The sequence below is a fragment of the Podarcis tiliguerta genome, assembly GCF_965153285.1.
Source record: "Podarcis tiliguerta genome assembly, chromosome: 4".
NCBI lineage: Eukaryota > Metazoa > Chordata > Lepidosauria > Squamata > Lacertidae > Podarcis > Podarcis tiliguerta.
Window position 1 is genome coordinate 9,143,086 of NC_139537.1, and position 25,230 is coordinate 9,168,315.

General features: G+C 45.6%; 1 protein-coding gene across 2 annotated transcripts; it reads left to right on the forward strand.

Moving 5' to 3' along the window:
- Positions 1 to 9,112: 9,112 nt before the first annotated feature.
- AQP11 (aquaporin 11) lies at positions 9,113 to 23,498 on the forward strand. Of its 2 annotated transcripts, none has more exons than XM_083436853.1 (3): positions 9,113 to 10,862; positions 20,483 to 20,605; positions 21,536 to 23,498. In XM_083436853.1, exons 1-3 carry the CDS (start codon positions 10,271 to 10,273, stop codon positions 21,595 to 21,597), a joined length of 777 nt encoding a protein of 258 aa, XP_083292979.1. In that variant the 5' UTR covers positions 9,113 to 10,270; the 3' UTR covers positions 21,598 to 23,498. The 2 variants fall into 2 exon arrangements, with proteins under 2 accessions (XP_083292979.1, XP_083292980.1); XM_083436854.1 differs by lacking the exon at positions 9,113 to 10,862 and adding an exon at positions 12,941 to 16,925.
- The last annotated feature ends 1,732 nt before the right edge of the window (positions 23,499 to 25,230 follow it).

Genomic DNA, 25,230 nt, shown 5'->3' on the forward strand with positions numbered 1-25,230 from the left:
CATTAACTCCACAATCTAGAATTACCTGGCTGTGTCACTGCAGTCTTTCCACATCTATCTGTGAGTTATCAAGCGGCAAGAATTGACTCCCACATTGACACACGTGCGTGAACAGCGCTTAGACACACACAGTTGCCACCTTTGAACCTACCAAATGATGGACAGGCCAGCCAATGACCACCTCCATGGGATAAAAGAACAAAACAAGAGCCCTTCCGAATCAGGCCAATGGCCCGCCATCTTGCCCTGCATCCTGATCTCCTTATCATAGAATCATAGAGTTGGAAGAGACCACAAGGGCCATCGAGTCCAACCCCCTGCCAAGCAGGAAACACCATCAGAGCACTCCTGACATATGGTTGTCAAGCCTCTGCTTAAAGACCTCCAAAGAAGGAGACTTCACCACACTTCTTGGCAGCAAATTCCACTGTGGGCAACCAAGTGAGGTACCTGTGGGAAGCTCAGAAGCAGAATCTGAGCAAATGACTCCACTTCCTCTCCTGCAATTTCCAGACCTTCAGCATGCAGAGAAGATGCTCTACCACTGAGCTGTAGTCCTGCCATAGCGTGGGCTTTTACTTGCTGGAGATCTTCAAACAGAGTTGCTTGATAGCCATATGCCAGGAGATGTCTAACTCTGGATTTCCTGCATCGAACAGCAGGTTAGACCAGATGGCTTTCCAGGCCTGTTCCAGCTCTATGATTATGTAAGGAGCATATTTCTCCTAGCATGCTACTTTCCCATGTCCAGGATTTTGGGGTTGGGTTTTTTGTTTTTTTGTTTTGGTATGGCAAAGCATTCAAATGTGCAAAAACCAACCCAGCAGCTTGAAGTCTTAGAAGACTTTTACCACTTGATTCTGCTGAAAACATAAAGTCGTTATTTCTCATGCTGACATATTCACATCTTTGAAATGACTGTTGTTTCTGCTGTGATTCTATCCTTAGCAGGCAGAAAAGGTTATTCTTCAGGTTTGGACAAGGCAGTCAAAAACATAGAGAAACATCCATCAACATTCTTGAATCTTTAGCACCCTCTTGTGGAAAAGTATTTGCATGACATTAGCTAGCAATGAACATGTGTAGAATTACGTATATATTGCAAGCTCCTTGGAGCTTGTCCATCTCCTTCTGTGTGAGTGATGGCATCATCTAAACCAGGGTTTCCCAAAGTTGGGTCTACAGCTCGGGGTTTTTTTATACTACAAATCCCATCATCCCTAGCTAGCAGGACCAGAGATGATGCAAATTGTAGTCCAAAGTTTCTCCTTCCTTTGGTCTTCTTTGTGGGTGGAAAGAAAACGCTTTTCCTGCTAAGCATGCTAAGTGTTCCTCCAGACTGTCAGTATTTTGCAGGAGGGGGCCTTCAAAATACAGGAACTTTAGGTTTATGCCATTAAAAGTGGGTTAAAGCATTCTGTGTTCTTAGCACAACACATCCACTTTGTTTTTCCCCCTTATGGTTTGCATTCAGAAGTGTGGGCTGATTAACACGAAGAAACACCCTGCAAGTAAATCAGGATTAATGATAGATGTTGTATTAATTCATAGAATCATAGAATCATAGAGTTGGAATAGACCACAAGGGCCATCGAGTCCAACCCCCTGCCAAGCAGGAAACACCATCAGAGCACTCCTGACATATGGTTGTCAAGCCTCTGCTTAAAGACCTCCAAAGAAGGAGACTCCACCACACTCCTTGGCAGCAAATTCCACTGTCAAACAGCTCTTACTGTCAGGAAGTTCTTCCTAATGTTTAGGTGGAATCTTCTTTCTTGTAGTTTGGATCCATTGCTCCGTGTCCGCTTCTCTGGAGCAGCAGAAAACAACCTTTCTCCCTCCTCTATGTGACATCCTTTTATATATTTGAACATGGCTATCATATCACCCCTTAACCTCCTCTTCTCCAGGCTAAACATGCCCAGCTCCCTTAGCCGTTCCTCATAAGGCATCGTTTCCAGGCCTTTGACCATTTTGGTTGCCCTCCTCTGGACACCTTCCAGTTTGTCAGTGTCCTTCTTGAACTGTGGTGCCCAGAACTGGACACAGTACTCCAGGTGAGGTCTGACTGAAGGGGTACAGTTAGGGTTACCCCAGAAAGCCCTAAAAAACTGTTTGCGAATTCCCCCCCCCCCAGCCAGGCCTCGGCGTACGCATTTTAAAAACTGCAATTTCCTCTAAGACAAAAAGCACAAGCTAAGCAGTCCTCTTTGTAACAAAAACGCTGTAACAAACCCAGAGCTGAGAACAGAAAACCTTTCGCTTCCCAGATAGAAGCAACCTTGTCCTGGTACATTGATTTGCAACATACTTCCGGGAACAGAACCAGGGAACGAAAAAGCAACATTCTATGTAAGAATGTGTGAAGGGGGAGAGGGGAAAAGGGGTTTGAAAAAAGGATAAAACCTGCTTGTAAAATGTTTTCGGCGCGGCCTGTCTTTTGTGAACTGAATCACACAGGTGCCTCTGCCCCTCCGGATGGCAGAATAAAACACTCTTTCTCTGGATTAACCCCTTGGTGTCGTTTGGCTCCTTTTGTCTCTGCTCGGGTGCAACAATTATTCCTACCCGTGGATTAAAAAGGCTACATATTTCTGGTGCATCGGCCGGGAAAAAGCACGTTCCCCGAGATCGAGGGACAAAGAGGTCCAGGGCGTCACTGCAAGGCGAGCAGCTCAGGATCCTGGGTCAACAGTTCCAGCGCGCATCCTGCCAACTTCGTGGGAGGGACTGGCCACCCGTTCCTGAGTGGACACGCGACAAGTGACGGAGAGAAAGAGCAACGGCCGTGCAGAAAGAAGGTACCTCGAGGAACAAGGTAAGCTCCACAGGGATAGGTGGGAGCAATAAGAGAGTCTGATCAACTCCGCCAGCAGGGTAGAAGAAGTGCCACTGGTTTTGGTATTGCCCAGAAAAGCAGCAAAAAGGGTGCTGCAGGGCGCCGGTCGAAGTCTAAGCGCTGCTGGTTATGGTTGGTTTTGTGCCCAAAAGAGCAGTAGAGTGCTCTTGGGCCCCGGTCGAAGTCTAAGCGCTGCCGGTTATGGTTCTTTTTTGTGTCCAAAAGAAGCAGTAGAGTGCTCTTGGGCCCCGGTCGAAGTCTAAGCGCTGCCGGTTATGGTTCTTTTTTGTGTCCAAAAGAAGCAGTAGAGTGCTCTTGGGCCCCGGTCGAAGTCTAAGCGCTGCCGGTTATGGTTCTTTTTTGTGTCCAAAAGAAGCAGTAGAGTGCTCTTGGGCCCCGGTCGAAGTCTAAGCGCTGCCGGTTATGGTTCTTTTTTGTGTCCAAAAGAAGCAGTAGAGTGCTCTTGGGCCCCGGTCGAAGTCTAAGCGCTGCCGGTTATGGTTCTTTTTGTGTCCAAAAGAAGCAGTAGAGTGCTCTTGGGCCCCGGTCGAAGTCTAAACGCTGCTGGTTGTGGTTATTTTTTGGGGGAAAGGGATTGGGGGAGGTGCATGGGTTTTTTGTTTTTTTCTGAATGTGCGTGTGGGGACACTCCAGTGAATGTTTTGAGTGTGTGAGACGTTGAAAGCAACGTCTGGCCTGTGACTGAGTGAGAGAAAATAACGTTAGGAGGGCTGAGTGTCCCAGTGTCCCCAGGATCCCAGAGTCATGGGAAATAAAAAGCAGTAAAACAATTCTTGAGACACCACTACAGAGCTTTCTGGAAAACTGGAAAAGTGCCATGAAAGCAGAAGAGTGGGGATGTAAACTCAAACAAAACAGACTCCAACATTTATGTGAAGTTGACTGGCCTTCGTATTTACCATAATGGCCTCCTGGAGGATCCTTTGATCCAAACTTGGTCAACATTTTATGGAGTAACATTTTCAAGGCCCACACAGATCAGATTCCCTATATTTCTATCTGGAAAGCCAATGTGGATCAAAATCCCTCATGGCTTCGGAAAAATAGAATTGTGACTGCCCAAGTCAAACTGTGTTCAGTACAATTACAAGTTAAAAAGCTGCCAGTTTTGCCAGTCCTGGAAGAGGTGATAATTACCCCACCACCACCATATGCAGCAACTGCACCAGGGCTAAATGAGGTTTCCCCTACCCAACCCCCTTTTGATGCAAGCAAGGAAGGTGAAGAGGAAGGTGATGATGATGGTGGTGATGATGACTTCAGAAGAACTCTAGATAAAGAGATAAGATGGACTAGTAAGCAGTCTGACAGAGTGTTCCAGTATGTAGAACCGTTTAAAACAGTGAGCTGGATGTGGCTTCTTGGTTCTAGAAGCAGCACAATGCAAGGATGTGAATTGGCAGACAGAAAGAAACAGAGCAGAAGGCTTTGAGAGCCGCATAGGACAGAACTGTTAAAAAAGAGACAATTAAACCCAAGGGATTGAAAACCCTAGGATTACAATATTGACCATTGAGGAAATCCGCAAGATATATGCCCTCAGGGCAGCAGACAATACTGATGTTGCAATTGAAGCAGCTAAAACTCCACTTTGATGGCCCCACCCCACCGAGTGTACGACCCCCTGGAGTCATCCGACGCCCAGGACCACAGACTTCCACAGACCTTAAATCAGAATCCTTCTTTCGAAGAGGACCCAGCCAAAATAATTAGGGGTTTGTCTTCAAGCAGCCAGAAAGCCAAAAATGCAAGAAGGTGTCCACGGGAGGGAAAGAAGACGCCTAGGGAAGAAGCCAGTGCGCTATCTGCAGGCAAGAGGGTCATTGGGAAATGGAATGCCCATAGCCCCACGCCCGACACACCCCACCCCCACAGGCTGGGAACAATAAGATTTCTAAAAAAAAAATATGATTTCTTCTCATCTCTGTTCTTGCTAAAAGACTGTTGCAGCTAGAAGCGAGTGAACTAACTGTTTCTAACATTCATTCATGCAAGTAACAGGACATCAGCTTATTTTTTCCCCCCTTGTGCCAGGCGCTTGGAGGTAGCTTCAGAGCGTTATCTCTTGGCTGCTATCCCAAGAGGAAAATGCTGCATTTTCACCAACCAGCTACCCTGAGCCCCACACTGTCTGGATTTACGGTTCAGCCACAAAAAACCCAGAAGGCCAAGGGTTACCCACCCCCCTTGCCCCAAGCACTAACCTGAGGAAAGTGACTTTCTTAAAAGCAAGTGAATGCTTTCTGTGAACTTTGTCAAGTTTTACTTTTTAAGGTGCAATTTTATTCTGAAAAACAAGCTGCAGCATAACATAGGAATTTTGAAACTTTGATATTTTGCCAGAAGCAAGGGAACACATTGGACACTAGCAAACTTGGCAGATGAAAACTGAAATTTGCAACATGGCTTACAGGCCACGAGAGCTCTGAAATTTAGAGCACATGAATGAGACTTTAAAAAAAAAAAAAATCTCAGCTGGCAAAACTAAACCCAAGGAACAGAACTGTTAACCCCTTGCGAAGTTTCCTGCCAAGCATACCCTTTTGAATTAATGTTTGCTAGGCCTATACCTTAGGTGCAAATGCTATCTGTCAATGTACAGTCGTTCTGCCGTGTGTTTCTTTTTCTCTTCTCTTGACAGGTAAACCGGCCAGAGGCTGTCCTGTTTCTCTACAGCTGTTAAAGTCACCAGCATCTGTGACACTGCACTGGCCCCTTCGACTCACCCCAGACGCCCAGACATCGCTCCAGCCTTGTTGGAAGGGATCCAAGACGTCCAACGCCCACAAGACGCCCCGACGCCCCCAGACTACAGCCCTGCTCACGTCACTCTGGAAGCTGACGTTTTGCACGGCTCAAGAATCCAGCATGGATTGAAAGAGGACATTTTCACATTTTCTTTCCTTTCCTTTTGCATAACTGAACTTTATTGAAGGTACCTGGGCCTGCTTTGCTTTACGCCACCCCTGCAGAGGAGGGTGTCTAGTGGGTCTCTTCTTTCAGCGTAATTACACCCCAGCCCACTCTCTAGCACTTACCTAAACCCCTCCACGTGCATACAATGGCTCAAATACGACTGTGGGTCCCCGTGCTGGTATTTCTGCTGCCTTTGACCTTTGATATGCCAATACCACTCACAGTGACCAGACAACTGCTGCAATCGTGGGGGGCCCACCACACATATAATAAGTGGATTCAGGTTGCTGAGATGGTTGCGTTCTCTGCAAATCGGACCAATTGTGCCGTTTGCACTCTGGCCCCTGTAGATGCTCTGGGAGGAATGCCACTCCTCCCTGTGCCTTGGAATGAATCCTTGGTTACAGCTCCACTTGTTGCCTTCCAGCCTCTGGGCAACCATTCTTCTTTATGGAATCATTCCGTCCCTTTCCAGGTTCACAGGATCACTGGCTGCCTTTGTGTCAACAAATCAAATGACGCCAGTGACGCTCAGACCTATGTGGGCACTTCCCACTGTGATCGTACCTTCCCAGCCCCAACTAACATGCCTGAGTCCAAGACAGGAACTTTTTCTGGTTCCAAATTGACTGCATGCCCGGCCCGCTTGCTGACAGGCACCATATCTGCCCATGGTCAGGACGTTTACTGGGTGTGTGGCAGATACCCCCCATGTGGATTCCTGACCAAATACCCTCTGTACCCCCTAGAAGGAGGCGTTCGGCTGACCTGGCAACACTTGCAGGTGGCAGCTCCCAGGATTGGGGCCAAAATCAGTGGCCTCCGGAAAGGATATTGGCCCATTATGCTCCAGCCTCTTGGAATCGGGGAGAGAAAATCTCTGGGGCAAGGGGGCCAATCTATAACTTGAACCGCATAATCAGACTCCAGGCAGTGGTAGAGATTGTTGCTAACACGACAGCCACGGCCCTTAGACTAATTGCCACGCAATTGGATGAGACACGCAATGCGTTTCTCTCAGTCCGATTAGCGTTGGACTTTCTCCTGGCGCAACATGGCGGCTTTTGTGCAGCGTTAAATCTCACCGGTGGGGCCTGTTGCTTTAACATCTCTGATCATGGTGAGGCCATTCGCAATTTGGCAGCAGGACTTGAAACAGTGGCCCATATTCCTACCCAAACCTGGGAGGGATGGGACATGTCATGGCTTGACTGGTTGCCAAAACTAGGATGGGTAAAAGGCCTGTTTTTGCTGCTGCTTGGCCCACTTTTCATTTTGCTAATTTTTTGCTTTTCTGTACCTTGCTTGCTGCAATGCTTGCATACAATGACACGCAATATGATTTCTCGCATGCTTCGCCCCCAGATTATAGCTCTGACCCGAGAATATCAGCCTGTGCCTTCCTGGGACGAGCCTTTTGAGAAAAAGGCTGTCCAAAATTGAGAGGTATGGAATGAAGGGGTACAGTTAGGGTTACCCCAGAAAGCCCTAAAAAACTGTTTGCGAATTCCCCCCCCCCCCAGCCAGGCCTCGGCGTACGCATTTTAAAAACTGCAATTTCCTCTAAGACAAAAAGCACAAGCTAAGCAGTCCTCTTTGTAACAAAAACGCTGTAACAAACCCAGAGCTGAGAACAGAAAACCTTTCGCTTCCCAGATAGAAGCAACCTTGTCCTGGTACATTGATTTGCAACATACTTCCGGGAACAGAACCAGGGAACGAAAAAGCAACATTCTATGTAAGAATGTGTGAAGGGGGAGAGGGGAAAAGGGGTTTGAAAAAAGGATAAAACCTGCTTGTAAAATGTTTTCGGCGCGGCCTGTCTTTTGTGAACTGAATCACACAGGTGCCTCTGCCCCTCCGGATGGCAGAATAAAACACTCTTTCTCTGGATTAACCCCTTGGTGTCGTTTGGCTCCTTTTGTCTCTGCTCGGGTGCAACAATTATTCCTACCCGTGGATTAAAAAGGCTACATGACCAGAGCAGAATACAGTGGCACTATTACTTCCCTTGATCTAGAGTTGGAAGAGACCACAAGGGCCATCGAGTCCAACCCCTTGCCAAGCAGGAAACACCATCAGAGCACTCCTGACATATGGTTGTCAAGCCTGTCAACAGATCAAAAAGAATGTTCAGCGAAGACTGGATCTAACCTCTGCATAAGGCTTGTGAAAGCAAATCAGGATGATCCGTTTGTCGTTTTTACCTCTGCATTATGCTTTTAGGAAGCTGGGCAGAAAGAAGGTGTTCAGCAAATGTAGCTTTCTCCAACAGGGCAATTCTGTTGGATTTCCACTCCTCCTGATGCTATTAAGGTTTCATTAGGAGCCTTGCCAGAAATTACACTAACCAAGGGCCAGACCAAGGCATTGTGGCGCCTGAGGTCAGTGGCGTAGCGTGGGTTGTCAGCACCCGGGGCAAGGCAAGTAATTTGCGCCCCCTAACCCGTGGATTTGCGCCCCTAACCTGTGGATTTGCGCCCCCTAACCCTAACCCCCAGATGTTGCGCCCGGTGCGGCCGGCCCCCCCTGCACCCCCCACGCTACGCCACTGCCTGAGGTGAAACACAAAATGGTGCCCCCAACCCGGTCACCCGCCTGGGAAGATCTACATCAGGAGGAAAGGCGGAATAGAAATCTGGATTGGGATCTACATCTCCGTGTGGATCCTGCTGGCGGAGCCATTTGCCTCATGGACCCTGGTCTGGGACTAATGCATTTGAGCAACTGCCACCTCATGACAGGCCGCTCACTGGGCCTTTACTAGCCCATAGGACAGGCAGAAATGCAACAGGTGAAGCTTGCTCCACCACAGAATTTTCTCCACGCTAGAAAAAAAAAATCCCTGCCAAACTGCTGCATATCAGGCAAATTTTAAAAAGCACAGCGGCGTCTATTTCATTTATTTCATAAAATTTATATACTGCTTGATTGTAGATGGGGGGGGGAAGCTCTAAGCAGCTTCTATTTATCTTATGATTTGCTTTCTTTTCTTTTTAAAAATGCTGTGTTTTGTACTAAAATGTTTCCATACAGTATTTTTTTTAGGGGGAACTACTGGCAAGTTCAAGTGTGGTAAAAAAAAAAAGAGGGGGGATGCCAAACAGCGACGATACTTCCCCCCTATTTTTCTAATGGTAACGTCTTTGCTCTGAGAAGGACACATCAGTGGACGCTTCCATGAGAATGCTGAACGGGGGGGAGGGAGAAAGAGATGCCGGCAACTTCTCCCTATTTGAAAAGGGCATCGGCGGCGCCGCTCAGCTCCCTACCACGTGACTTGGCTTTCCAACGGTCTTCGGCTGGCGGCGTGCGCGTGCGCGCGCGCTCGGAACGCTCGGGAAGAAACCGTCCCCCTTTTAAATGTTTGAACTCGGGGCGCGAGGACAGAGCTGGGCTGCGCCTGCGCGTCCTTGGCTTTGCCTCAGTCCCCATCAGAAACTGCTTTTTTCACAGCCTCCTTTATTTGGGCGGCTTTGTTTTGTGGTTTGGGTCTGAGGCGGGGAAAGTGCGTGGAGGAATTTTCGGGCGAGGGGCAGCCAGAGCAGGGCTTGGTACCCTCGTAGAGACCTGAGGAAGTTGGGGGGTCGACTTCTGAGAGAAAAGGGGTGCTTTAGGTCCCCCTTCAAAATACATGGGGTGCTTTTGACCCCTTCCTAACACAAAAAGCAGCTTTTTTTGTTTTACTGACAATGAGAAGAAGAAATTAACCAACCTGCTTATCCCATCAAGAGAAGGAGAGGGATGCTTAAACTCTCTGTTTAAGAAGCGACTCGTTGACACAAAGGGATGTGGGTGGGTTGTGCTAGAATAATTTGCTGAGCCCTTCTGAAAATAAAAAGACCCACAAAAAAGAAGGAAGGAAGGAAAGAAGGAAAAGAAAGAAAAAGAAAGAAAGAAAGAAAGAAAGAAAGAAAGAAAGAAGCCTGAGGGAAAGGATACTTCATTTTCTACTCTGGTCACATCCCCAAAGGAAGAGGGGCCCTGGGCAGAAGTTTGGATGGTAATATCCAGAAGATAAGAGCAAGAGTTAAAGCGGAGAGCCATTGCTCACACACCCCACACAAGAAGTACTCTGACCCCCATATCAGGAGGGGAATAAAAATTGTGATCCGTTTATTAGAATAGGACAGAGTTTTCTGTGAGGAGAGGGCGAGCACAGATTATGGGTCCCATGACATGAAGATGCAGCTGTGGTCCTTTTATAAGAGTGGAGTTCATAGGGGAAAGTTTGGCCACGGACACACATGACCAAGAACAGCACAAAACAGGCCTCCTGATGAAAGAAAGCCACAGATACAGATGGATAGGCCATTTGACCCAACCCATGCCAAGAGGGAGAGAGCTGTAAAAAAACCCATGATAACTGGGACTAATATGACTACATGAGAAGCAAAGGATAATAAAGAGGGAATCTGGCCACAAGAGAAGCCCAGCGTTAAAAGAGGGCCTCAGTGAATATACAATACTCCCTGGAGACAGTGGTGTTTCATCATGGAGTATGACCACACCACCATGCTGTTTTTGATTATGGGAGGTGGCACCTTGTTGCTGGCAACGGAGGTCAGGGCAGTGACTCGCAGCCTTGTGGGCCATCTAGAGCTGCAGCTCTTCCTGCTGGAGATGTTGGCCACTTTCCAGTTGTGTGCTTGCTTTGGTATGCTGCATCCTCTGGCTCAGATGGAGAACCATGCCCAGCTCTATCTTGGCCACCTTTATTCTTTCCTCACTATGCATTTCCTCTTGACCTTAAGTGAGAGCGTAAGCAATCCCACCTGCATCCTGCTAGACATCTTGCAGAAGGGCATCTCAATGAAGCAAGGCGGGCTGAAGATTGTGGCCCAGTTCATTGGGGCCTTTCTAGCCAAACTGTACCAAAATGCTGTCTGGTTTGTAGGGATCAGCAATTTATTCCCTCATCCCCAGGAATGTAGCAATCCTCTCAAGACATATTTTTTAAAGGCCCTTTGCACAGAACTTGTAACCTCCATCACATTCCAGTTTACTGTGCTGGAGTCGCAATCGCAAGAGATCCGTGTCAGAGCTAATGTGCTTTCCCTCGCCATCACCTCGCTGGTGTATGCAGGTCTGTTGCTCCTTCTGTCTCTTGTCTGCAAGAACAGCTGGCAAGGTTATATGTGTGAAACATATACAATGTTGTTGTTGTTGTTTAGTCGTGTCCGACTCCCTGGACCAGAGCACGCCAGGCACTCCTGTCTTCTACTGCCTCCCGCAGTTTGGTCAAACTCATGCTGGTAGCTTCGAGAACACTATCCAACCATCTCGTCCTCTGTCATCCCCTTCTCCTTGTGCCCTCCATCTTTCCCAACATCAGGGTCTTTTCCAGGGAGTTTTCTCTTCTCATGAGGTGGCCAAAGTATTGGAGTCTCAGCTTCAGGATCTGTCCTTCCAGCGAGCACTCAGGGCTGATTTCCTTCAGAATGGTGAGGTTTGATCTTCTTGCAGTCCAAACCTCATCATTCTTAAGGAAATCAGCCCTTAGTGCTCACTGGAAGGACAGATCGTGAAGCTGAGACTCCAATACTTTGGCCACTTACCAACTAATGAGTTGTCAAGGTGGGAATATGTCTGAACAATCACCATAAAAAGTTGGCCTGTGGCAAGTGCTACCCCTAATCTTCCTTCACATGTCCCCTGCTGATTGTCTCTGTCCCTGCTTCCTCAAACCATATAATCTTAGAGTTGGAAGGGACCAAGAGTCATCTAGTCCAACCCTAGTCCCATACAGCCACTCTGTTGTGTGTTTGTTGTTCTCCTCTATATGCTCACATGATCATGGGGTTGAAGCAATTGCCCTATGGAGAAAAGTTACAACATTTAGGGGCCTGGGGGAAGCAATTAAGGGCAGACATGATAGACATGTAAATAATGAGGCAAGGTGTGGAAAAAGTGGACAGAGATGCTTTTCTCCCTCTCATAATATTGGAACCTGTGGTCATCTGAGAAAACTGAATCCCACTTTAAAGTTACCCACCCATCACTACATCTTATGGTAGTGAATTTCATAGTTTGTGCTGTATGAAGAAGTATTCCTTTCTCCCGAATCTTCCAGCATTCAGCTTGATTGGATGTTCCTGAGTTCTAGCATTATGAGAGCATGAGAAACACTTTTTATATCCACTTTCTCCATGCCATGTATAATTTTATACACCTCTTATCAAGGGACCATTTAGTCATTTTTTTCTAAACTAAAAAGACCCAAGCGTTGTAACCTTTTATCACAAGTGAGCTGTTCCAGCAGCCTCCTGATAATTTGAGAGGCTCTCTCCTACATGTTTTTCCGTGTTCTCCTGTTTCCATAGTGGTTTGCACATGTCTCTGGGAAAGTGTCATAGATTGAATCTAGCTAGGCATGGAAAATCATATATAGAGATGGGAAACCCCACACACTTTCAAAGTGGCTTGGCTTCATTTAGCTTTTATATTTTGAATGTTGAAAAAACTGACATATTGTATCTTTTTGCAATTTTGGCAGCAAGAGCTACAGATGTTTTTATCATGGTTCTTGAAGAATCTGATTTCTTTTAACAGGTCAGAAGGCTGATAGAAACATACTGGTATTAGATTAAATGAAGGGACCAATTCATACAACATATTTTCTGTTGGTGTGAACAATCCTAATTGTCTTCAAGATCATGACACAATTTAATGAATGAACTGGGGAAGCATTAATATGTTCAGAAAAATTGTCACTGAGACATTTCTCCTAGCCACTATAATTAAGGGAATTGTCCATATCTGTGATTGCTAGTTCATACATGGTCTAAACCACTGAGCCTCTTGGGCTTGCCGATGAGAAGGTCGGCGGTTCGAATCCCCACGATAGGGTGAGCACCCATTGCTCAGTCCCAGCTCCTGCCAACCTAGCAGTTCAAAAGCACACCAAAAAAAGAAAAGAAAAAAGTGCAAGTAGATAAATAGTTACTGCTCTGGCGGGAAGGTAAACAACGTTTCCGTGTGCTGCTCTGGTTTCAGAAGCGGCTTAGTCATGCTGACCACATGACCCAGAAAAACTGTCTGCGGACAAACTCCGGCTCCCTCAGCCAGTAAGCAAGATGAGTGCCGCAACCCCAGAGTCATTCGTGACTGAACTTAACTGTCAGGGGTCCGTTACCTTTTTTATGATGTATGAATTGAATACCTAGTGATGGTGGAGACCTCTCGTCATCAAAAATGTATCATGAAAACATGAAGTCTCTGTCACTTTGATGGAAAATCCTGTAAATGGTGAAATGGGTAAATCTCAAAAGGTCAGAAATTGTATGAAAAAACTTACGTCACAATTATTGTTAATTTTACTGGGGCAGGGAAGGAAATACAAAGCTGATTGATTTATTAGGGACTGAGGCCGCAATCTTATACTGTATCTGCTTAATGGGGAGTAAGCTCCATTTAACTCAATGGGATGAAACCCTATGCCAGCAGCCAGCCAGTTCAGGCACTGGCCGAGTGCCCCAGGGACTTGGAAGGGTCTCTCATTGTCCTGAACCAACCACAATGCCATTCACCACCTTTCACCAGGCATCCAATGCTTTTCAGTGGTGCCACTTTTGAATGGGAGCCAAGTGCAATTTCATTTCATTTATTTTCATTTACTAGACCCATTAGTCACTTATCACCCAAAAGTGGTCTCCAAGCACCTTACAGCATAAAAAACATATGCAGTACATAAGAACATAGGGAAAAACCAGGGGTGGGGATCATATAATACCTTAGTATTTCATATAACATCGGGGGGGGGGGGGACACCACCAGCTGCATAAATAGAGGTGAACAACATTACCAATACTCAAATAATAAAGCAATACTCTAACCCACTGATTAGCAAATAAATAAAATCTTAACCTCCCCCTTCTCCAAAAAGCATTCACATTGAAGCAACATTCCCTGCCCCATTTAACCTCCAGCTGTTACATATCCATGGTGAGTGGGTCCATTGTCCCCCAAGAATGGTCCAGCATCTCTCCCCTCCCTCTAGGGGAGAGGAGCAGCAAAGCAAGAAGATGGTAACAAAAGTTTTGCCTGCTTTGCAGTTGACCCTCTGCTGTTGGTGGGGATGCTGTTTCCATCTGCAGTGGCTGTCCACCAATTTAAGTTATCCAAAATGCCATGCCCAGGCTTCGTGGGCGTAGCTTTGGGGAGGCAGGAGAGGCAGCTGCTCCCCCAATCAAGTAAATAAATAAAAATACCTAACTAAGTGACCAATTGCATTGCAGATAACTCAGTTCTGCCCCTCCCCAAAAGCTTTCCCCGCTAAAATAAATCCTGGCTACGCCCATGCCTGGTTCTCAGTAAGATGGCAGGTGATCAGTGGTCACTGACCACCATGGAAAGGAGCCAGGCATGATCTGCACTGGCTACCAATTAGTTTCCGGGCCCAATTCAAAGTGCTGGTTTTGACCTATAACGCCTTAAACGGCTCAGGACCACAGTACTTCAAGGACTGTCTCTTTTAACATGAACCTCTCCAGACCCTGAGATCATCTTCTGAGGCCCTTCTTCATGTGCCTCCTCTTTGAGAGGTCCAGAGGGTGGCAACACAAGAACGGGCCTTCTCTCCAGTGGCTCCCCGTCCATGGAATGCTCTCCTCAGGAAAGCTCACCTGGAGCCTTCATTATACACTTTTGGGTACCAGGCAAAAACATTCCTTTTTAACTTGGCCTTTGGTTGACCTGATTGGCATCCTATGCCCTTTTAAAATGTGGGGTTTCTTGGGGGGGTGTTATTGAGTTGTTGTTTTGATTATATATTTTGTAGTTTTATATTTTGATTTTGTTATGTGAACTGCCGTGAGATCTCCGGGTATAGAAATTCTATTATTATTATTATTATTATTATTATTATTATTATTATTATTAAACCTCCCATTCAAAAGCGCCACGGCTGAAGCCTATCCAGCGACCAGGTGGCAGAGGAAGAATGCCAGTGCTACCACTCTGTGGCCCAACCAGGGCAAAGAACCAGCCCTCCTTGTGGGGCTGGAAGGCCCATCACTGGCACTATGCCCAGGAATGCAAAACTAGCCCTGAGCGTTTGCTCAGAACATAGAACACCTCTGAGGTCATCTAGCCTAGTCATATGTAATATCTGGATAGAAGGAAACATAATAATGACAGAAATTTCGTTTTGCTATCTGAAAAAGGGACATATTCTAGGATTTATAGGGCAGTGCTGTTCTGAAGTGAGGAGGAGCAGGAAAGGCAAATAAGAGATGGGATTTTAACGCCCGATCCACAGAGGCGCATTTCCGATGTTTCTAAAACAAGCGCCGCAATACACTCTCGTGTTTCTGCTGCAACCGACTAACAAGGCTTCCCCTCTGGGATTTATGTACTAAACTGAGCTTCTAGTCGGCCTTGCTTGTTTCTATGTTAGCCCATGCAGGTTAATTGTATTAGATCGCGCAAGGTGTTCACCCCGAGGGGTCAGAGGAAGCCCAGCCCGGCTCCTCCGCCCGGAGGATCCCGCGACGCGTCGTCCCTATATGGGGAAGGCTACGAGCGCGGACGGGCCCGGGCCACCTGTTGCCCCTCCTTCTCGGGGAGACGGGTCCACCTCCTCCCCCAGCCTTCCCGCGACCCTATAGGGGACCAGAGTCTCACGCACGCCTGGCCTGACCCTGCCCATCCCGCCAGGAGGCGGCGGCTAGGCTTCGAGCGAGCCGCTTTGCAGACACAATCCGGCCTTCTCAGCAGCGGCTGCTGCTGCTCTTGCAAAGCTGGAAGCTGCTGTTTCACTCGGCTGGTGCTGACTGCGGAGCGGCGTCGGCGGTGCTCCATCTGTCGCCCCAGCTGCGGCGACCCGGGAGAAGCTTGTGGGCAGGTAGCAGCAGAACGCAGCCCTCTGGCAGCGGGCTGGGGAAAAGCTGAGCGGAGTGCCACGGCATGAGAGGTGCTACGGAGAAGTGGCATGGGACTAACGTGCCCTTGGACCAGTTCAGTTGCCTGGGGATCATGAGCACAAAAGAGAAGAATTGGGGGAAATAGAGCTGGGAGCTCTGAGATTCATAGAGAAGGAATGTGATTTAGAATATGTTATCAGCATTGAAGGAGCTGTGGGGCCCGTCCCTGTCCATTTAGGACTCCAGCAAAGCAGGACAAGGAGCCAAATTCTCCCCTACCCCTGCAATCAAACTTGGAATCACAACGATTTTTGCCTAGAGTCAGAGAGAGTGGGAAAATGAAGCACTGGAAATGAAACCAGTGATGGTGGCAGAAGAATTGGGTTGGCAACAGCAAGACTGGGCAGTCAATGGAGAAATCTTGGCAAGGCTAGGAGAAAGTTGACCCTGCTGTGGGGACAGGCAAAGGGGAGCACTGGTATCTGCTGACATTTTATGGATATCTGCAGGGGAACTGAAATCCCCTAACAGGGCTGAGGAGGCAGGAGGCACTGGCAAGTCCTCAGAGAGCAAAAGGGAGTTGAAGTGAGGAGAGTTGAGTGGGACAGAAAGCTGTGGCTGTCCCTAAGGAGGTGGAACAGAACAGGGAGAAGTGAGATTATTGATTTCTGCTGCAGGAACTTCAGATCTTTTTATCATGGATGTCAGTGAAGCCTGCATCTCACTGTTTGTGATGGCAGTTACAATGATGGTCACGGCTGGCTGCAGGCGACTGGTCAGGCAGTCTCATAAGTCAAATATCCTCTGCTTCTTCCTTGAGTTAACCGGCATCTTCCAGATCTGTGCCTGTACCCATGAGGTTTGTCTACTGGCTGATTTGCCACCCAAACCTCATGTGGCACTTGCCCTCACTTACGTTATCACTGCTCTTCATGGTTTGACTTTGCCTGGCAGCGTCAACAACCCCTCCAGCAGCTTTCAACTTTTCTGCAAGGGTAGGATCACGGCCAAGACTTGGTGGCTACAGACTTCAGCTCAGTTCACTGGAGCAGTATTGGCTCATCTTTACATCAAATTAATCTGGATGTTGGGGATGACATCAGTGCACTTAAAGACAGCAGCGGAGAATTGTAGTACCCCGATTCAAACTACCTTAGCAAAAGCTTTTGTCCTAGAACTCCTATTCTCTTTATTGCTGCATCTGACCTTACAGACCTTTGAATCAATGAATCCCAACACAAAGGTCCATCTAATCGCCATGCTGATTACCATTATGGTATATGAAGGTTTGTTATCCTCTTCCCTCTTTTGTTATTATCTCAGGCTGTAAATAGACTTTGAATGTTAAGTATTGCCTTACACAATTGGTTTTATACTGCTTATCTACATTAGACTTTATTGCCTCTAATAATCTCTACTAAGGCTTTGTGCCCACCTAAAGTAGTTCTATATCTAATTTAAAAACTTTTGTCTCCCTTGTGGGAATGTTGTCTAAATTGAACCACAGAATGTCTGCACATTGCATAGAACCAGAAGGATATTCTTGGAATACATTCTTACTATATACCAGGGTGCTAGTTAAGCCTGTTGGGCTTCATGGGTGCTAAGTGTGAACTGAGCTTATGATGCAAAACACATATAGGACTTTCCTGAACAGTGCATGGAAGGTTCAGTAGTGGTGCACAAGCTGTCTTTCTGGTCAGTTTGCCTGCCATTACTAATACTGTCATTTAATATGTTTAAATCACAGCCTAGGACCCTCGTACCTACGGGACCGCCTCTCCTGGTATGCCCCACGGAGAGCCTCAAGGTCCATAAATAACAACACCCTAGTGGTCCCAGGCCCTAAGGAAGTGAGATTGGCTTCAACCAGAGCCAGGGCCTTTTCAACACTGGCTCCGGCCTGATGAAACGCTCTGCCTCTTGAGACCAGGGCCCTGCAGGATCTGATTTCTTTCCGCAGGGCCTGTAAGACAGAGTTGTTCCGCCTGGCCTTTGGCTTGGAGCCAATTTGATTCCCTCCCTCCCTCTGTTTCTTTTTTCTTTTCCTTCTCCTCCTGCGATGAGGCTACATTTTAATATTTTAATGTTCCATTATTTTCATGTTGTATTTTACTTTTGTTTTTAAGTTGTAATCATTCATCTTGTTTTTATTATTGCTTGTAAGCCGCTCTGAGCCCGGCCTTGGCTGGGGAGGGCGGGGTATAAATAAAAAATTATTATTATTATTATTAAAGCACATTCTTTTCCTTGAAGAATTCTGAGCACTGTAGTTTTACCCTTCAGAGTTACAACTCCCAGCAACCCTTAAACTACGGTGCCCACAATTCTTGGGAAGAGAAATGTGCTTCAAATGTGTTTTAAAGGTATAGTGTGCACGTAGACTTTTATATTTTGTATGAATCCGGAGTTGCTAGGAATGTGCTTCAAAATCTACAGTGTGCACTTGGAAGACTGATGGGCTACTAACTAGACAGTCACAGGAGCGAACTCCTAGGAACCAATGACTCTTGCCCCCCCCCCATAAAATATTTGAGGCCTCCCAAAGTTGATGGGCATTGCTATTCAAATGGTGTGTTGTGCTGAGTCATGTGATTATGTGGGGCAGGTAAGCCCCACATATTTTATTCAAGTGGACAGTTGTATGCCGAGAGGCCAGGTGTTTTGCTGCATTGCTTCCTGTGTGCTTGCACATTTCCCCTAAAATAAGGACAGAGATCTCTTACCTCAGGAGAATGGAGTTTAGCCTATGACTGTAATGCTTCCAAGTTAACTGTACATTTTTCTCCTTCTCCTTGCTTTCATGCTATTATTTCCTTGCATGAAGCAGACAGTACATTCTCTTTGGTTGCTTTAGCATTATTATTTGGTTTCAGGTTCTGTTCTTGGCTAGCAGCCTCTTCCCTAACAGGAGAATGGAGTTTTGGCTTTGGTTGTGACTTTCCCGTTAAAGTTACTTCAATGGGAATCTAAATTTAATCTATTTCACCAAGATTCCAATTTTATTTATAAATACAACACTTCATTAAGAATAGTTTATAGTATTGGAGTACAATGTGTTTCATCTAGTCCAGCATTGTCTACTGAATAGACTGACTGGCAGTAACCTTACAGTCTGAATTGTAGGTTGGGGTTCTGACCCAAGCCTTTCGGGAAACAGGCATACAAAAAAGAGCCGAGGCAAAACACATCAGCAACACATTCAGGTGCATGGTCCTGTGAAAGACCCAAGAACAATACAAATTACAGTGACATTCTCAAGGAATTGATCCAAACTCCTTATTTATACCCTGGGAGACTGCCACTGCTCTGTGCAGCACATGCATTTTAATGTGACAAAGCATTAATTGAAGACTGTCATCTCTCACAACAGACACAAAGCTGTTTTCTTTCTGGCAGCCACTTTTGCTGAATCGTTCAGTTTGCCAGAGCCTTTTTCTCTCTGTTATGCAATGAATATGGCAAAATGATAGAAGTAATGATCTATGCACTACACAGCTGACTCAGGAGCAGCTGGAAACAATTTTGTGATGTACTAGAGATCAGAAATAAAGGTGGCTCCAGATTTTATATAACAAAAATGACTCCAGATCTTCCCTGGATTGGGGCCAATATCATGAGAGAGCAATATTCTAGTTTCAATACCGGCTTTGAAATTTTCTTACTGAGCACTTACAAGTGTTTAACATCCATTATTTCAGTAGCTCTTGCAACCGTCTTGCGAGAAAGGCCAGTATATCAGTCTCATGTTGCATGCATGTATATTAGCAGCATGGAGTGGGTTAAAGCTGAGTCTGAGCAATAGAGGTTTGCCTTAGGCATTCCCAACCAAAACAAAGTTTGGACCGGTAACTGTCTAGCTTCATTCTTTGGAGTGTTGGCTTTGGACCTGGGAAACCATAGGTCAAATCCCATATTAACTGAGTGGTCTTTATTAAGGTAGTTTCTAAGGTCAATTTCCCATTTATAATACAGCGGTACCTCGGGTTACATACGCGTCATGTTACATACGCTTCAGGTTACAGACTCCGCTAACCCAGAAATATTACCTCGGGTTAAGAACTTTGCTTCAGGATGAGAACAGAAATTGTGCAGCAGCGGCGCAGCGGCAGCAGGAGGCCCCATTAGCTAAAGTGGTGCTTCAGGTTAAGAACAGTTTCAGGTTAAGAACAGACCTCCAGAATGAATTAAGTACTTAACCCGAGGTACCACTGTACAGGTAAAGCAACTCCATATCTCACACAGATACTAAGGGTTAATGAGAGGATTTGTACAGCATAGAAGTATTCTCATTTATTATTAACCTTCCCCATACAAAGTTCAGAAGTCAAAAAAAAGCAAACGTTACTGAGGATATTGTTAGCAAAACAAAAAGCCAACCTTTGGAATTTCAGAGGCTCTGCTTCTTTCAGGAGATGGTTCAGAAACCTCATGGTAGCTAATGTATGCAAGAACTACTGTCCTGATCTTGAGGTACTGATCTGGTTTTGCAGCATCAGTTTAGTTTAGGCTACTGAACATTGAAATACTTTTACCACCCATGGAAGGTCCTAGGTTCAACTCACAGTTCATCCAGTTAAGATAAACAAGGCTGGAGAGACCACATAATACTGGGCTGGAATGAATAAATAAATAAATAAATGATTGTTTGGACCAGATATTGAGTAATGAGGAATATTAGTGTGATCAGCTACTGTTAATAGTACTATCAGGAATTTAATTTTATCTGACATATCATGAGTAGAAAGATATCCCTTACTCTCAATTCTAACACTAGACACTAAAAGTTACAGGAAACAAATCTTTACAGGAAGGAAATAACTTTCTGCTTTTTCTTTCACAGGAGGACATCTCACAGGAGCCATATTTAACCCAGCTCTGGCTTTTTCTTTGCACATAAGTTGTTTCGCTGAGCCTGAGAAATTTTGGAATTATTTATTGGTATACTGGGTTGCACCGTGCATAGGTAAGTATCTTTATCTTTTATTTTATTAGGATGAACTAGTACTCCTAACTAAGGATATAGAGCAGGCATACTCACACTCGGCCCTCCAGATGTTTTCGGACTACAATTCCCATCATCCCTGACCACTGGTCCTGTTAGCTAGGGATCATGGGAGTTGTAGTCCCAAAACATCTGGAGGGCTGAGTTTGCCTATGCCTGATATGGCCTTCACTAGAATACAGCTTTGGTCAAGTATGGCAGCCTCTTAAGTATGGCATACTTTTTCTGTCTGCTGCCTGAAAAAACAGCTTCCCAAACCTTGCTTTAGGAAGTCCTATATGCACGTCAGTGATCTGTTGTTAATAAATGATTAACAGCATGTTTGGTGTTAGAGAAAGGCTGGTCAATGATCCTACTCTTCCCCGGGAGCCCTTGGAAATAGCAGGCCATATGTATTGTTTGGGGCTACCATCTTTTAAATTAGGGCACAGTGGAAGTTTGCCTTTAAGAGTGCAATGAGCTATTTAATCAGCTCTGTTGCTGCCAAGACAGTTGTGAATTGTGTACATAAGTGGTGAACTGTGTTCACATAAGACTATTTAAACAACACACAATTCCCCTCATGAACAGACATATGCGAGTAGATTAGCTTGGTTTCCAGCATGTGAGTTCATGTAAAAAATTAAACATAACCACCAGCTATTTCCAACACACCCTTCAAACTGTTATGCAAGCGCTCCAAAATGCCAGCAACATTTTACTTCCAGAAATGCTATTGTCGTCATGGCCGTATGCACAGACACTTCCGAGGTTCAATAATATATTTTTACGCAAAAGAGGAAGGTTGCTAGCCTGACACCACTCTCCACTGCATGTTTTCCAGTTTGCCTTCTTCCCTCATGCAGCCTTCAGACACTACCTTAAAGCATGTTTATGTTTTCATCATTTCAGGGTCCGTGTTGGTGTTTTTGGTGTGGGATGAAGTCCTTCCTTTGCTACACAGACAACGGTAAAATGGTAAAGCAAGGTGATGTTCAAAAGATTCTGTTAAAAATGGATGTGAAGAGACTGGACATTAGAATCACTTTGGCAACTTTCACGTGATTCTTTGGGGAGTATCATTACAGGACTCTACAACACAGTATTTATCTGACTTGTCAAAAGCAGAGCCATGTATTTCAAAACTGGAAGAATTTGTTAACGTAATGTTGTTGTTTTTTGAAAAAATGTCTTCTGCATCAAAATAGTTATAAGAAAAATAGAGAACACTTCTGGTAACCGGATGCCTGCTTCACTTCTACTCGTGTAATTTAGGCAAGCTTCTTTTACAAAAATTCACCTCACTTGAACCTGCCTCAAGTGACTTACCCTGCACCTTTTATTATCCAGCCTCCATTCCAATTCAAGCCTGCATCTACAGCCACAGAAGTGCACTTTAAGGGAAGGAGGGGGAAAACAGTATCCAAAACTTGACACACTTTCAATATTAAGGCAAGGTAAGGATGAAAAAGGGAGAGGTGGACACAGTACAAAATGTTTTACTAAGGCTCATGCCAAGTAGTTGTGGATCTGTAACAGGGAAACTCCTCTGTATGCCAGACAAATAATTTAAGTTGCTACAATTTTAAGATGTCTGTTAGGAAGCAAGCAATGCCTAGCCAACATTCACTGATACCTGTTTACAAAAGCCATTTAGAGCACCATACGTTTAAGGCATCTCGTGTGCCACGGTAACAGAATTAATTGTTCGAATGGCACAGACTCAGCAGGCAAGGACCAAAAACGCAGAAAGCAGGCCGAGGACAGAAAGTTTACGTCTCTTGGTGATCTCTTTATATTTCCATTTTTAAAAAATGAAGTTATTTGGAAATTAATGTAGTGCATCTCTGAAGGTGGCTATGCATCACAAAAGACATCCAGACATTTTATCAGTTAATTGGTTTCACAAATGTAGCCAGGATTTTGCGCTTCAGTAAAAACCTTTAATGAGGAATTTGCATAAAATTCTGGAACAGAACTGAAGGTAGCGAACACTAGGTTTTTGATTAGCCACACAAATCTGCTATATTAATTCACATCCAACGTTTAAAAAAAAAAATCATTTCAGCAGCCAACTTTTGCTGTATGCTGCTGTTTTGCCTACAATCAAGATCCATGTTTCCCCTTACCCATGACAGCCTTTCCCCACCATCCGGTTCTTAAGTCGGTGCTCACATTTAGGAATCTTGAAAGACTTATGTCAATAAACACTAAAGTTCTGACCTATTCTCAGGTCACAGAAGCATGCTCTAAAAATCTAACTCATCTGAAATGACAGCTGTGAGGAATACCTGTTAAAAAAATTAAGTCTAACAATGTTTGGTGGGAGGGACTGTTATTCTCAAGGGTCCACTTTTATGTTGCAATGAGCTTTGTTCTTAGCTGATTTCTAATCTCAAACGAAAGCTTTGCGATGATGTGAGGTGAAGCCTTAGGAAGAATGGCAGAGTTCACGTGTCAAACCTTTACACATTTGGTATTTATCAGTTTTTCCTGTAAAGTATTAAACCTCCCTGTTCTGCAAAAACTTGTGAAACTGACACTGTTTGACAGCTGTGCTGTAGAAACAAACTGTGGAAATAAGGTACCAAGTTGCCTCTATGGCAAAAGAAATACAAAAGATCTCTGTGTCTTCAAGTTCTAAGCCCTACATTAGTTGGCTCAGAACCTGTGACCCTGAATCTCAGTCCACTGAACTCAACTGAGTTACACAACCGTATTGAATGGAATTTGGGCACCGTGGAAATGCTGCCTGGAAAATAACTGGAGCCTAATTAAGTAGCTGCTACTTAAGGACAAAATGTTGACGTCTTTTTGAAATTTTAGGAAATGGGTATATTTTCTTCACAATAAAAGAAAAGCCTTTTATTCTTTCGCCTGTTGTATGTTTCTTTTTCAGAGCCTTTAAACATCACAGTATTAATTCCATAATTTAGAGCAAACTTCATAATCCTGTTTTCCTTGTTTCCAAGTCAAAAGCGAATCTTATTTAGAAGGCATTTCTAACTACTGCTCCAGGAGAAACAGAGTTAAGAAACATTTTCTATGCAGTTCAAAAAGGACTGCTCTGAAGTTGGGGAGCTCAACCATCATTATAGCGAAGTGAAACCTTTTTTAAAAAAATGAAGAAACTGTTCTAGTTCTTGAAACTCAGCGTCAAATCATGAGGAGAGACAGAGCCAATATGAAATGCAAGTAAGCTGTCAGAAACCAAGAGGACACTAATAACCAAAAGCCCTGTGCTGACATTAAAATTCTCATGCAGGTATTTTCAGCTTTTTCACTTTTAACCCAAACATGCATTTGGGAACCCAGTTCTTAATCTCTTACCGTATATATGCCTGGTGGTGGTGCTCCTGTTGCTATCCACTTGGGATCAGGTTGTGATGTTTCTCAACCAGTGGGTCCCCAGATGTTGTTGAACTACAACTCCCATCATCCCTAGCTACCAAGGCCAGAGCTCAGGGATGATGGGAGTTGTAGTCCAACAACATCTGGGGACCCACAGGTTGAGAACCGCTGCTAGTGGATCCCGATCCTCCAATTGAAGACTAGTGTGTTAGGAAATTAAAATTGCCCCTCCCCATGCCTGCCTGTCATTCAGTATGAGGAACTTCACATTTGCATATAGGCTAACTAGGATAGAGTCCAATATGTGTGGTGAGAGAGCCAGTGTGGTGTAGTGGTTAAGAGCGGTGGACTCGTAATCTGCGGAACCGGGTTCGCGTCTCCGCTCCTCCACATGCAGCTGCTGGGTGACTTTGGGCCAGTCACACTTCTTTGAAGTCTCTCAGCCCCACTCACCTCACAGAGTGTTTGTTGTGGGGGAGGAAGGGAAAGGAGAATGTGAGCCGCTTTGAGACTCCTGAAGGGGAGTGAAAGGTGGGATATCAAATCCAAACTCTTCTTCTTCTTCAACAACTGTAAGGTTGACAGACTCTAGGGTTGTGCGCCCATCTCACTCAAGAGGCCGGGGGCCAGCGCTGTCCGAAGACACTTCCGGGTCACGTGGCCAGCATGACAAGCTGCATCTGGCGAGCCAGAGCTGCACATGGAAGCGCCGTTTACCTTCCCGCTGGTAAGCGGTCCCTATTTATCTACTTGCACCCAGGGGTGCTTTCGAACTGCTAGGTTGGCAGGCGCTGGGACCGAACAACAGGAGCGCACCCCGCCGCGGGGATTCGAACCACTGACCTTTCGATCGGCAAGCCCTAGGCGCTGAGGCTTTTACCCACAGCGCCACCCGTGTCCCTTCAACTGTACACCACACAATTCAAGAAGTATAAATTAGGCAAATAGAGCTCCACGTCTGCAAGCCCCCAGGCAGATGTGTTAATCAGGAGGGCTAGGCACAACGTAAGAGGAGCCTTGCTAGATCAGTGCAAAGGCCCATCTAGTCCAGCATCCTGTTCTCACAGTGGCCAACCAGATGCCCCAATGGGAAACCCGTATTCAGGATCTGAGTACAATAACACTCCTTATTTGTGATTTGCAGCAGCTGGCATTTAGAGCCACAGTGACTCTGCCAATGGAAGCAGAACCAAGTGCCATCTTCTAGGAATTAGTCTAATCTACCACTACACCTTGTGGAAGCAAGTTCAGCTATG

Bases quoted from the DNA above. Each gene is read 5' to 3' on its own strand.
- AQP11 (XM_083436853.1), top strand. From the start codon at position 10,271: ATGGAGTATGACCACACCACCATGCTGTTTTTGATTATGGGAGGTGGC. The intron at 10,863-20,482 runs GTCTGTTGCTCC...TTTCTTTCACAG, and splicing joins CACCTCGCTGGTGTATGCAG to GAGGACATCTCACAGGAGCC. The intron at 20,606-21,535 runs GTAAGTATCTTT...TCATCATTTCAG, and splicing joins CTGGGTTGCACCGTGCATAG to GGTCCGTGTTGGTGTTTTTG.